The 14,581-nt window shown below is 32.3% G+C and overlaps 1 protein-coding gene across 1 annotated transcript; it reads left to right on the top strand.

The window, feature by feature from the left end:
* Positions 1-2,687: 2,687 nt before the first annotated feature.
* On the top strand, positions 2,688-9,869 carry LOC133882756 (translation initiation factor IF3-1, mitochondrial). Its single transcript, XM_062321970.1, has 8 exons — positions 2,688-3,061; positions 3,252-3,339; positions 4,116-4,183; positions 4,522-4,620; positions 6,788-6,844; positions 7,401-7,469; positions 8,260-8,322; positions 8,436-9,869. The coding sequence occupies exons 1-8, from the start codon at positions 2,852-2,854 to the stop codon at positions 9,405-9,407; spliced, it is 1,626 nt and encodes a 541-aa protein (XP_062177954.1). The 5' UTR covers positions 2,688-2,851; the 3' UTR covers positions 9,408-9,869.
* The last annotated feature ends 4,712 nt before the right edge of the window (positions 9,870-14,581 follow it).

The raw sequence follows: 14,581 nt of genomic DNA, 5'->3' as shown, positions 1-14,581 counted from the left end.
AGTCATATTAACTTATTAATTTAAAGAAAATAAAACCTATAGTAAAAAATTAATAATATTTTTTTTTTTAGTAAGTTTTTCTATTTTCTATTTTTATTTAATATATACACACCATTTTTATATATATTAATTTTTTTAAGTTTCATATATAGATTTGGACAATATTTTTATAAACCAAAGAGTTTGATCTTGTTCGTCCAAAAAACTATAGAGTTCGATTAATTGTTTGATTGATTGTATACAATCGATCAATAAGATAATACAATCAAAGTAATTAAAACTTTGTCGGGCTAACTATTTTTTTTGTTTTGCAGATGACCCGTTGCGGTTCCGGCCGTTCGAAAAAAAATTGCTTCATCAAATAATATGGTAAAAATTTATTATAAATTAATAACAGTATGGTTTATTTTCATTGTTTCGCGCATGCAGACAAGCTCATGTTCTTGTCTAGAGGGACACTTGACAATGCTTGGTTGTACACTCTCATCTCACTCCTATCCCACCTTTGCCTACTTTGACCAATAATATTGTTAAAAAAAATGGGTTCCACTACACTCTCTCCACCATCTCTTACATTATTGGTCCAAGTAGACAAGAGTGGGATAGGAGTGGGATGAGAGTATACAACCAAGCATTTCTCTTTGAAAATATAAGTATAAAGTTTAATGAAAATTCAAAGTTAATTTGCTTCCTTAAAAAAGTGTTTGGTGTGGGAGTGGAGCTATGGGCCTGACCGTAGAGGCCCAATTAGCCCGACAGAGCTCGTAATCATTTTGGTAAGTTCGAAAGCGATGTTGGTCTTGGCCCAATTCAACCAGAATATAAATATTTGACCTGTGACTAGGGTTGTCCAGAAAAAAAAAAGAAAAAGAAAAAGAAGAACCTCTCTAATTCCAATTCTTTTACTATTCATTTATTTATTTATTTTCATTTTTTTTTAAAGAATAATTCTCCAAAACTAATTATAAAGCACGTTTGGTTTGGTAGAATGTTTTGTAATGTTTCTGTTTTAGTGAATTTAGGATTAAAAAAATTGTTTAAAAAAGAGTTTCCAAACAGTACTTATAGCCTTGTTTGGTAAAGAAATAATTTTATTTAAAAACAAAAAACACACTTTTCTCAAAATTATTAACATACAATTTATATTATAGCCGACTTAAAAATACTTTTTATTTTATATCACATCAAAATACTTTTTAAAATCAAAGCCAAAAATCATTATCAAACATATTCATTGTTATAATATTTTCAGAATATATTATAACTCTTGCTTCTACTATTATTTTGCTTTTATTTTATTTTGGATTTATACATAAACCACAACATTCAAAGCTCAAACATGGTTAAATCTTTTGAACCTTATCAACTTTGATAGAGAAATCTTTAATTTATATAAGTCTTGAATGTTTTGGATGCTTTTCTAGAATTTATTTGTTGTCATGAAAATCTTTTTTTTTTTTTTTTTTTTTTTTAAAAAAAAAAAAAAAAAAAAAAAACTATTGTTCTCCATTGGTTATATTTTAAACTAATTTTCCATTTTTAATTTTCTTTTAATCTTTGAATCTTTCTAAAAGTAAAACATATAATTAAAGTGAGTCCAAAATCTCAGTCCCTTTAGTCTTGGAATTTGATAAAGCAATGTGTAGTAAGATGTAAAATCTGCAAACATAATAATTTACGATTCTTTTATAAATCTTATAAAATAAAATAAAATAACTCTCTCAATAGTTTTTTTTATTTAAAAAAAAAAAAAAAATTAATAAAACTGAGAAATAGCAATAATTAAACAAAACTAGTTGGCCAACCACCTTTGTTATGCTTAAATAGGTTTAGGGATTCAACCCTGAAAATAAAATTACAAAAGGAATTTTTATTTAAAAGAGTCGTAAAAAACTCACACAAGAGAAAATCGAGAACTTCCTGAACCAAATTTTCGAATCTCTGTTGATGGTCAGTTTTGACCTAGTAATATTGAAATAGAAAATTTTTTCGTGAAATAAAAAATTTTATCGCATTGAATAATATTTTCAACGACATCAATATTGTCTTAATTTGATTTAGAATCAAGGTGCATTTGAGATTGTGATTTCGTAGACAAAAAGTGCGATTTTAAACTAAATAGCAGAAAATGAATCGTTTGGAAATTGCGTTTTTAAAAATTGCGATTTGGAAACGCAGAAAAACTGTTTTTTCAAATCGCAGACAATGGGGTACTTTTTGAAAACGTAGAATTTTAAAGGTTAACTTGCGATATTGCCAAATGCCTAACAGCGTCTTGAAAAGTCATTTTTTCAAATCGTATTTTTTTAAATCGCAAATTCGAACAGACCCTCAAATAATATGACTGTGTGATTCCAACTGATTTGTTTGATTTCATGATTATCAATTATCTAAACTGCATGAAGCCACGTGTAATCTCGACTACATGCATCAGAATTTCTTTAAGTCTTGCAGTCCCTAAAATTGGGAATCTCAAATAATAGATTAAAAATAAAATCTTGAAATTTTTCATACTTATAAAGTTCTTTTTATTTTCTGAAAACAATTTTTGAAAGTTATTTTCAATGAATTTGGGCTTAACTCCGGCCCGGTTCAGACACTGGGCGAAGCCCACCTGTACATCAAGAGAGTTGAACTTCTCCACGTTACAAATCCAACGGCTAAAAAAACTTTCAATTGTGTAAGCGTACCACACTGAAAACTGGTTTGTCAGGCAGAGCTGAATTCTGAACCCCTGGGCAGGGTTTTGGACCCAAATCCTCATTCGACATTCACGAATATCTCTCTCTCTCTCTCTCTCTGAAATTCCGCACCTTAAAATGCAACAATTTGCTATCTTTAACTAAAAAAGATGGCATTTTGGTGTAGAATAAACCGCTTCAAGCTCAAGCATTACTCACATCAGATTCAAAGATACTACCTTGGCATCCCAAATGGTGCTTCTCTCAATTCAAATGCTTCACACACTAACCCATGTGTTGTGGACAAGCCATATTGGGTAATTCACAGCGGATCCACTTGTTTTTGCAACAATGTTAGGTTTTTTGCTGCCCCAGTTCAGGTAATGATTTGGGGATTGTTTGCTGACTATTTGGGCATTTTCTGTTTCTGTTTTTTTTTTTTTTTTTTTTCAATTTCAGTAACTGGGTATTGTGTACTTTGCAATTTTATGGTTTATATTCAATTATTTGTGTTTTGCTGTAGTTTGTGGATAATTTGGGTAATTAGTGTGGATATCTTGAATTTTTCAGTCTAAGCTGAAGAAGGAAAAGGACACCAGCGGGCCACGTATGAATGGCGAAATCACAGCCCCGTTTGTTAGGCTTGTGATAGAGAAAGGTATATCAGTGGGAAGTATTTTGTTATAAATATGTTGTGTGTGTCCACGGTAAAGATGTCTCTTGATGGTTTTGAGATCGATGTTGAGCTCAAAAGATCGCATTCTAATGCTTGATATGCTTGAGAAAGAAATTGACGACTACATTGTAGAATATAGACGACAGAAAATAGGGTGGATATGCTTTTAAAGTCGTAAGAGAAGAAAAAACTGCTGTGAATATTCTTTATTATGCAATACAAATACAAGTTACACTGTCCTTTACATGAAAAAAAAGATGAAAAAAAGAGAAGACTATGATTAGACAATACACAATGTAGCTTACTAAGAGTTAATCACAAGTTGCCAAAAGTTGCTTTTAGCTACCTACCCATCAGGAGAGACGTAGGAGGTTCTGAAGACCTCTTAAGTCATCATATAATTGATTGAATGCTATGGTAATATCGAGCCAGGCTTAGGTGAAGATGACTTGAAAAGAAATACTTATCAAAAGAAAAAAAAAGATGACTTGAAAAGAAAGAGAGGAATAAAAGAAGTTGACCTAAACTGGTGTATTTCAATGAAATATTGAGCTATAATGTTGCATTTAACTAACTACTGAACGGTACTTGGGGAAGATCCCAATTATTTGTCTTTTGAGTGATGTAAGAGTGTATGTAGTTAGAGGGGCGCCTTACGCTTTTTTTCTTTATATAAAATTTCATTTACTTATCAAAAAAAAAAAGTGTATGTAGTTGGCTTTTGTTTGGAGTCATTCTTAATTCATCTTTATGTGCAGGGCATGAACAAGTCTCAAGGCATGAAGCCCTGGAACGTGCCAGGAAACTCAAGCTCGATTTAGTGGAGGTACAATATTTCAAATTTGTGGCCATGGTGCTTGTAAAGTGAATTCACGAATGGGATACTTGCTCAAAAGAGAGCACTAACTGCACAGATTTGATGAATGCAAGATGGACTTTTTTATGATTCAAAATTTCAGCTTCCAGTGATATAGTTGACCTATGAATGTCTGCCTTCTTACAGTGTCTGGTGTTTCTCTTATAATCAGATAGTGTCTTTTGTTTGTTTGTTTCTAGATGTTTGTATATTTACATGCATATAATCAAGGGTATAAATGTATAGTGTAACTGTAGTTTTATGTAGTTTAGCGCTGTTCTGGGGACTTAACTGTATTATGTTTACAGGTTCAAAGAAAGGCTGATCCACCTGTCTGTAAACTTATGGACTACCACAAAGAAAAGTACAAAAAGCAGTTAAAGGGAAAAGACCGTGCTAAAAGCAAGGTGGGTTACATTTGGATTTGTGCTTTAGTGTTCAATCTTGCTGAAATTAAGCCACTGAAAACTCTCTGGACCAATTCCACTACTTTGTTATTGATTACTTTTTCCTGTAGCTTTATTGTAGCCAATCCTCATTTGTAATAAAAAGAATTATTTATAGTTGGTGCACTCTTTTCTTTTTGTCTCTCGTCATTTATGAGTATGGTGGTGGGAAAAGAAGAATTGAAACTTGTCCTTCTGTATGTGGATATACATATGTGAGTTCTTTTGCCATTAAAGACTAGTATGCATATAAGCATTGTTCTGTAAGAGTTCGCTGTATCCCTAACTTGTTATGACTACTCAATAAATTTTGTTTACTTAAAAAATAAAATAAAAATAAAAATTGTTACGACTGCTTGGCCTTTCAGCCACATATTTGCTCTAGGGCTTTGGAGCTTTCACATTGATGTTTTAATTTTTTTGTGTTTCCAACATATAGGCTTTTTTTGCCCTTTTTCGGCTATGCATGCAATCATTGGCAAACCATGTCTATTGTTAGTGTTGGGAGTTGAACCTGAGAGATTGGTTCATGAACCAAAGCCGCTTAGAAATAGAAAACACACACTAAAGAATCATCTCCTTGCAAGTGCACCTGTTCCAAACGCATCTCATAGGTCTTAAACATTATTTTTACATCAAGAGAGAATTGTTAATAATGTAATTTTGAGTAGAGGAAGTATTGATTGGATAAATAAATATATGCATCCAAGCATCAAAACCACTTTGCTGTGCAAAAGGGCATAAATGACAGTAGGCATGATGAGTCACAGCACAAGTCTTGCAGACTTTGAACAGAGTCTCCAGACATAACTTGTTAGATGATTAGTATAAGAGTAATGCTACCCACACTCCCATTGTCACACTCCCTTACACGGCTTTTAAAACCACTATTGGATTTGTGATAGATCTTTATTGAATTTTAATCCAATTGTGGTTTTAAAAGCCACCTAAGAGAGTGTGAAAATGGGTGTGGGAAAGTGGAAGTAGCATTACTCTTAGTATAATGACTTGCCCCTTTACCAATGAGCTGTAGCTCAAATAGCTCAGCGTCCATTTGTAAGAATGGTGTGGCGTGTGAACTCCTGGATTCGAGACCCATCAAGTGCATGTACAACTTTAAAAAAAAAAAGGGGGGGGGGGGGGGGGGGATAGTGACTCAACACATACTTTACCTTATATAGGATTTATTTCAGCATAAATAAATAAGTTATTTGTGTGATGCTTCAAATTTCAGATTCGCAAATTGATTCATAATGTTATGCCCCAAGGTTGCAAAAGTCAAGGGACCGTCACCTTGACTAAATTTTTACATTTTGAAAATTTTGGAAGTTTCTGGAGTGTTTTATATGATGCATATCTTATTTTAACCAGATTCTTAAAAGCATTGCTATCCTCTGTGTAGTTTTGTCTAATTGTGGTCATTATGTACAATTCTTAGCTTAAAATTGCAAAATAGTGGCTGAGTAATTCACTATTGCGCGATTCAGACAATGTATATGGACGCAGTTTACTAAAATAAAAAAAAGGTTGTATATAGATGGTTTGGATGATTGCCTTGGCTCGTTATCTAGCAACTTTGCAACTAAAAGGGTTGTCACCTGGGCTAACCTAGGTGATTAGACTGTCAAGTTGGGTAGATATCGCAAACTATTATCAAAATGAAAAGTACTTTTGTAAGTAAATATTGATTTTTAACATGTACTAGGAAGAGCATGCATTTTAGTTTTGTCTCCTCTCGCTTTTAATGATGTGTAGATATGGTTGTGGTTCTAGGGTTCATGACTACATGTAAAATGGTGATATTATTTGCAACATTTGTGAGCATTCCACAAAATTAAAAACTTGGTCATAGTAATTACAATGGTTCGATTTTGTAAGGTTGAAAAAAGTTCTACAGTTTTGGTAAATTTTCATTTTAACAAACAAAGAAAAAAGGAAAAGAGAAAGTGTTAAATTAGATTGGACCTTGTATTTGGTGCCCATACAAGATAGTTGGTGTCAGACTCCTTACTTTTGTTAATATTTCACATTCCTACCGGAGGAACTGTAAATAAATAATTTTTGGTCCTGCATTTAATCTTTGTCATTTTTATTAAAGTTTTGTTTTTTGGTTGCACTGATTATGCAGTCTGAAGTGACTTTGCGAAAAGGAGACTGCAAAGAAGTTCGTTTTTCATGGAAAACTGTAAGTGCTTCCTTTGAATACCTGCATCTGTATTTTTCTCCTGCCATACCATTGGAACTTCCTGAAACTCGTCTTATCCATTTCAGATCTGACAAAAGATTATAGATGCTAGGAAAATATTTTAATATTTTCACTCATAAATAAGGTTATAGATGCTAGGAAAAACATATTGTTAAAATGGCTTGAACACTGTGAACAAACAATGTGGACAACATAAGTCAAGGAAGGGATCATTAAATTCTCTTCACCGATGTTTTGGGTGCCTTGGCACATCATTTGCTAGTGTCTTGATGGCTTGCTCTGCAGGGATTTCTGGGGTTTCCAATTACTTGTGTTATAAATGACTTAAATCGTTCCATTTAGTCTGTTTACCGTGTCTGGAAGCCTGGCTGGGTCATAGATGTAGCCACTAACCCAAATGTATGACCTGCAATGCAAACGTCACAGACAAATTGAAGGAATCAGGTCAAAAGATATATGGAGTGTGGTTACAACATTATGAAAGAGTGAGGTGAAAACAATGATGTTAGAACATACCTACTGCTATTCTTTTCAGGAATTAAAGGACTTAAAGATCAAAGCAGATCAAATCATAAGATTGATGGAGCGTGGTTACCGGGTGAAGGTACTTCTTTCATTTCTTTAAAGGATTCTCCAATTATTCCTGTTTCAGGTTTTCTTTCCTTATTGGGTTAATTTCAATTTTTATCTTCTTCTTTCTTTCTTTTTCGGGTGGGGGGATGCTTGTCCATATTCCCATATTCTATTATGATCATCTGTTGGAAAAGAAAAATTGGAATTTTTGCCATCTTTCTAAAATATAAAAATCTGAACGAGTCTTGTTTTTCAATATGAGAGCTTCATTAAGCACTGGCGCTAGAAAGAGAGACATTCTGATCCTTCCATACCTAATTCCTTTTTTTTTCTTTTTTCTTTTTTCTTTTTTTGGTAATATTGACTGTCAGTAGATCTTTCTGAGAAAATTCTGTGTTCTGTACTCAACAAATAAATTCATAATCAGAAAATTTTAAACTACTATGAATATGGTAAATTGCAAATGTACAAAGAGGCTGACTCAACAATAAAAAAAGGCAATAGAGTTTCTGAAGGATAGGTAAACAAAATTTTGGTCTCGTGGCTACTAATGGTTTCTCAAACTTGCAAGAACTGATACGACAATATTTATTGGAAAAAAAATGGGGAGGAAAAAAAAAAAAGAACTGATACAACAATGTACTAGCATTAATCTGCACATTCTTTATTCTTCTACTTGTATGCATAAGCTCAGAAAAGCTCCTTATACTTGTATATGTGCCAATAAAAGTTGTCTTGTTAAGGTATGTTTCTTCTGCCGAAGTTACCAAATTAACCATAAGTGCTCATATAGCTAATTGTCTTCTATGGATCTGAAACAGTGTAGGGCCCAGGGTAAAGAAGGTCAGGACTTGGGAGGATTGCTAAATCGTCTCTCTGCTTTGGTATTACCAAATCCTTTTGATTTTTCTTACTGTTTTCATGTTGAATCATTAGTACACAATTCTTGTGTTTTCCTTTTTTAGTTTCCCTCTCTTAATTGGACAACTTTCTGCAGATTGAAGATGCAGCTCTTGTGGAAAGTGGACCAGCAGTGAAAGAAACAGAGGCACATGTGATAATCAGGCATGTCAAGTTTGGCCCATCCAGGAAAGGTGGCGTAAAAAAACTGAAGGTCACTGCACCAGCAGCTGTCAATTCTGTTGATCCCCTTGAAGAACTGAGTTCTGCTGAATCTGGCTTGGAAACTGAGGAAGAGATCCTTAGTGATGAAGATGACCTGCCTATATTCTCTTCCATTGAAATTACAGATAAAAATCTTGAAAAGAAGAAGAATGCCTGGTCAGTTGTTGATTCTAGTGATGATTTTGAGAAAGTATTCGATTTTGGTGATAATGTGAATGGGGTAGCTTCCGGGTCTACTGATAAACAATTGAAAACTGGACAAGAAACAGCCTCTCCTTCCTCAAATGTTAATGTTTCAGACTTTTCGCGCCCCTCACCGCTACCTGATTCTATAAGAGCAAATCAAGTTCTATCCTCACCACAAGGACCTTCCTTTGGTACTGAAAATAGGCACAAAAGAACTGAGCCAAGGAATCAATTCTCACCAACAAAACCAATTGATAATCCCCAGTTTCCAAATCAAAGAAGGCAGCCTCCAGTAGATATGAATTTCTCGCCTTCAGTGGCTGAAGGCAGGCAAGTTGGGACTGATGCTTCTACAAGCAGAAACTTAAGGGTTCCTCCTAATAACATGCCCAAGCGAGAACAAAGTCCACCTGGTGCTCCCAGTGCCCCATCACCTGGTTATGGCATTTTTAGTGCTCCAAATGCTCCTGGGAGAGGTGTTGTAGCAGCAGAAGCTCATAGGCAGAGTGAAGGAAACCCTCATGATTCCTCAAGGAATCCTGGCGCAACAGGGGACAGCCAAAGGCCAGGCCTTGACAAGGGTGGGGCAAAGGCATGGGGAATATTTAGTCGAGATAACCCAAATGTGGTACCCAACAGGACATCTAAGCCAAACTAAGGATCAGAGATAATGCATACGTTATACTGATTATTTCAGTGAATATTTTTGACTTTATGGGGCCAAGAGTTCTGGTGAGGATGTTAACTTGTCATCTTGGGATGAATTAAAGATTGTTTTTGCCTTTATGATGTGTTACAATGGTAATGCTAGAAACCACATTTTTATTATATCACGAATTCACTCTGCTTATGTTGTAGTGTCAATCAGTTATTAAATTTTTTTTTTTTTTTTTTTTAACAATGACTGATCGACATTGTCACGTCAGCAAAGTGGAATAGTGATGGAATAAAATAGTAGTTTCTAGCATTATTCGTGTTACAAATACTTAGAACTAGGAGAATTCCATTGTGCTGGGCGGGTTAAATAACAAGAAATGTAATATTATCAATTGTTCAATAATTGTTTCACATTGGTGGTTTATTGACACCAGTGGTGTAATACAAGTATTGTCTTAAATTCTGTTTGATGTTTTTATAAGAAGGTTCAGGAAAGGAAATATAAGGAAATGACCTTGTTTTGATCATCTTGAAAGAAAAAAAAAATGTTGTGAAATGTAGGTGAATCTCTTGTGGCTAAGTGTTTATTTGGTTTAGCGATTTCAAATCATGTAATTGTTTTTTTGTTTGTTTTTTAAACACAATTAAGCATTTGATAAAAATCTGTAAAATAGTGTTGTTTCTATCAATTGAACCTTTAAAATTGTTCTTGTTTACAAATTCTCTTACATGATTTGCGAAAACATAAATTTTGTACGTTTTCACACTGCTAGGGATATAATATTTTAAAATATGTATATGGCTTGCAAATTTACTGGATTAAAAACAAGAGGAATTTTAGAAGTTCTTCATGTGTCCCCTTAAAAAATTAAGTGTCTTTTAATATCACAATTTTATCAAAATTCAATAGTGATAAATCACAAGTGTAATGGTGATTTTAAAAGTCACATCATTTTTTGAGGGATACTAGAGGGACTTCTAACGTTACTGATAAAATTCACTCTAAATTCATGCTTTGTTTCAAGGACTGCTTTATTATTATTATTATTATTATTATTATTATTATTATTAAGTGCTGCAAATAAAGTATTGTGGTATATGCAAGGAACCAAGAAGTACAACTTAACCTAAAGATACACTTTCCATTTGAAGGTGGTTAGTTATTCAGATTTGAGTTTTACTGATTGTGTAGATAGTAGAAAGTCTATTTTAGGGTATATATCTTTTTATTGAGGGATATATCATAGAGATGCAGTAAGCAGACTATAATTGCTACGTCTACCAAGAAAGTTAAAATTATTGTATGCTATGAATTTGGTACACATGCATGATGGATGAGACATTTTGTTGAAAGTCTCAATATTGTCGATTTTACATTTAGACTATAAAGATACTATGCGTTAATTCTACTATAGTTTTCTTTTATAAGAATAAAAAGTAGAAGCAGAAGTATATCGACATCAAGTATCTCAGTATGAGAGATAACATTAAGAGACATAAATGGTCTATTGAGCATACAAGTACTGAATTAATTATTGCAGATCCCATGACTTAAAGTTTACCAGTAAAGAAAGTATAAAGTGAGTATATGAAACTCATTAATTCATTTTTTTGCTTGATTTGTCTCTTTTTGGTCTATAGACATAAAGTTATTATAATAAAGATTTTGTGCACGTTTGTTATTTTATCCACGAGGATAAATAAAGTTGGACCCGAATGACTTATAGGAAGTTCATTCATAAAGCTTGATTATCCATAAGGTACTCATGTAATGAGTGTTTTACATTGTGATACATGGAAGGAATGACCTAATTTTATAATGGTTTTACCGCCATGATTTATGTGAAACATTTATTATCTGAGTGGGAGGATTCCATAAGTGATTGGCCAAACTAAATAACCTAATACCATAAGGTCATGTGTCATATAGGCCAAGTGGGAGAATGTAAGATATTGTCTCTATATGTGGCATATATGCCACATATACGATGTTTATTATATTTATAATAAATATAATATACGGTATTATGGTTATGGTAATTTCTATTAATTTAGATTACCGTAATGGAATCGTTTAATTGATTTAAAATCAATTAATAATATTGTTTCCTTGATGGGAGAAACAATACAGTATTTATCATATTTGAGGATCCTTGACCTATCTTATAAATTAATAGCATGTGTACACTATCAGTATGACAATTCGGTCATAAGCATAGGTTAGAAGATCCCTCAGATAACTTTTCTTGTTCTTCAGATGGATCGTGGAAACGTTTGAGCAAATATGGTTAGAGGTAAGCCTAGATCCTTGTCATTTTATTTCCGCTGCATATGTTAGTTTGGTATAATATGTTTACATATTCTAACATTGAAAATAAATGCTTATAAAAAAAAAAGAAAAAAAGAAGAGACTTGAAAAGAAAGATAGGAATAAAAGAAGTTAACCTAAAGTGGTATTAACAATGAAATATTGAGCTATAATGTTGCATTTAACTAACTACTGAACAGTACTTGGGGAAGATCCCAATTCTTTGTCTTTTGAGTGATGTAAGAGTGTGTGCAGTAGGCTTTTGTTTGGAGTCATTCTTAATTCATCTTTATGTGCAGGGCATGAACAAGTCTCAAGGCATGAAGCCCTGGAACGTGCCAAGAAACTCAAGCTCGATTTAGTGGAGGTACAATATTTCAAATTTGTGGCCATGGTGCTTGTAAAATATTTTAAACTATGTATTTGACTTGCAAAATTAGTAGACTAAAACACACTCTAAATTAGATGCGTTGTTTTCAAGGACTGTGTTTTTTTTTTTTTTTTATTTATCTTGGTGTTATTTATTCATTTCTTCCCTCCAATACAAGTCGGAATTTGTATCGGCAGAGAACCAAATGGTAGGAAATAAATTGTTTGGCAATTGCATTTTTAAAAAATTACAATTTGAAAACGTATAAAATTTACTTTTTCAAATTGTAGTTAAAGTGGTGTTTTTTTGAAAATACATAATTTTAAAGGCTAACATGCGATTTTAAAAGTTAAACTGCTATTTTACTAAACGTTTTACAATGTTTTTAAAAATCATTTTTTCAAATCGCATATTTTAAAATTGCTATTTTTAAATCTGACTTTTTGAAATTGCAATTCTAAACAGACCTTTGAGAGGTTGCCACGTCAAACACTCCTCAAGACCACGAAGAGTGCTAGTACCTGGGCTTGCACTCAATCCCTCATAGAGTAATTCTATAAGTCCTTCATGTGTACTTTCAAAAATGAGGTGGCTTTTAAAATCACAATTTGATCAAAATTCAATTGTGATCAATCAAAAGTCCAATGGTAATTTTAAAAGCTATCTCATTTTTTAAGAGACATAAGAGGGGCTTCTAGCATTACTCCTCGTCCTAAATCTGCTTCTGCAGTTCTTCTTATACTTTGTGACTGGATGACTTATGGACCAGCTTGGATTAGATTTTTCAGAGTAATTTTAAAATTTTGAACAAAATTAATTTCTTTGATATAATTGTTGGATAATTAATAAAATAAATAATTTTTTATGATGTAATACGTTTCATTATCATGCTATTGAAGATCTCGAGATATGTTATTTGCACATAATTTGTACACACAGTCTGACGTGGCTGTGTTTTAATTATTTGTTAAAAAATGCTAAAAGACGTTGTGTGTATAATTTGTGTACAAATAACATATCTCAAAGATCTCACTTATCATAAGTAACCACCAAATACACGTGACAAATCTCTTTTTATAATATATATGAAAGTTGGTGAGGATGAAGCTCCAGATTACCTTTTTATATATCTATATAGACACACTCACACTCAAATGGGTTCTATTGGGGCGTTAAAGTATTAATTAAATAATTAAATTTATCTCTTTCAATAAGCTTAAGCTTATCAAAGTAGAGGTCTTGAGTTCAAACTCTGTCTCCTTCATTTACTCTTTATTTCAATTAAATATTTCACGTATTGGACATCACCTAAAATTATTGTAGTTTATTAAATGACGTTGTTTTAATTTAATAATTTTTTTTTTCAATATATATATGTATATGTGGAGGTGGATATTCTGCCTACCTAGATTATGGTACAACGAATGTGGTATCCGCCTCATTGAAATTAGGGGTTGAAAATTCACTCCAAATTCATGCATAGCTAATTTTAACCACCTACTTGACAACAACATCCACACTAAAAACGACGTCAAAGTTTAAGGAAAAAGCACATATATGTCATTCAAATTATCACTCAATTGTTAATGTTCCCACCAAACTACCAATTGTGTCAATAGAGAAACGATTAAAACATGGGTCCCATTCAATTGTGCCTTGGTGTTGTACCATTGTTGTGTAGTGTGAGTGTAAAGATCACTCCCCGTGTCAATATCCCCTTTAAACGAGTAATGTTTCATACACAACAAATGTACACCCTTTGTATAACAGCGCTGACGTGGAAATGATTTTCATTTTTTTTTTTTGTTTATTGTGAAAATCATTTTTCACATTAGCATTGTTGTATAAAGTGTGTACATTTGTTGTGCAGGAAACATTACTCCCCCTCAAACTATCAAAACATGTCAATGTCCTCCTAAGACTAACAAAAAGACAAAAATGACCATAAATTTTTCCCAATAAGCCAAAAATGTCTTTATAAATTCGAAAAAAAAAAACTAAAAAAAAACTGTTTAAAAAAAATTAAAAAAACAAAATTAAAGAAAAAAGGAAAAATAACGAAAAATAATAAAAAAAACTGAAAATTTAAAACAAAAATTAAAAAAAAAGGAAAAAAGAGAGAAGAAAAACCTGTTTTTATTTTATTTGTTTTTTTTATAACTTTTTGTTATTCTATATTTTTTTAAATAATTTTTTTTTTCTTTTAATTTTAATAATTTTATGAATGGTGTTTTTGTCTCTAAAAATGACATATTTGATATTTTTCGATAGTTTAAGAAGAGAGATTGACACAATTAATAGTTTGAAGGAATATTGACAATGAGAAATGCTTGACATCCCAACATTTTTTTTTAAAAAAAATTTGGTTTCAACCTAATGTGTCACAATCCTTTTTCCAAAATGATAGATCTCATGAGATTATGACACATCAGGTTGTAACCAAATTCTATAAAAAAAGTGTTTGGATGTCTAGAATTCCTCATTAACAATTGAGAAA

Source organism: Alnus glutinosa, chromosome 11 (assembly GCF_958979055.1).
Source record: "Alnus glutinosa chromosome 11, dhAlnGlut1.1, whole genome shotgun sequence".
Taxonomy (NCBI): Eukaryota; Viridiplantae; Streptophyta; class Magnoliopsida; order Fagales; family Betulaceae; genus Alnus; species Alnus glutinosa.
This window is presented reverse-complemented; position numbering and strand designations above follow the sequence as displayed.

What these genes read in the sequence shown, in the direction of transcription:
- LOC133882756 (XM_062321970.1), top strand. Translation starts at nt 2,852, where the DNA reads ATGGCATTTTGGTGTAGAATAAACCGCTTCAAGCTCAAGCATTACTCA. An exon ending in TCAAGCTCGATTTAGTGGAG is followed by an intron (nt 4,184 to 4,521) that starts GTACAATATTTC and finishes TTATGTTTACAG; the next exon opens with GTTCAAAGAAAGGCTGATCC. An exon ending in TAAATCGTCTCTCTGCTTTG is followed by an intron (nt 8,323 to 8,435) that starts GTATTACCAAAT and finishes AACTTTCTGCAG; the next exon opens with ATTGAAGATGCAGCTCTTGT.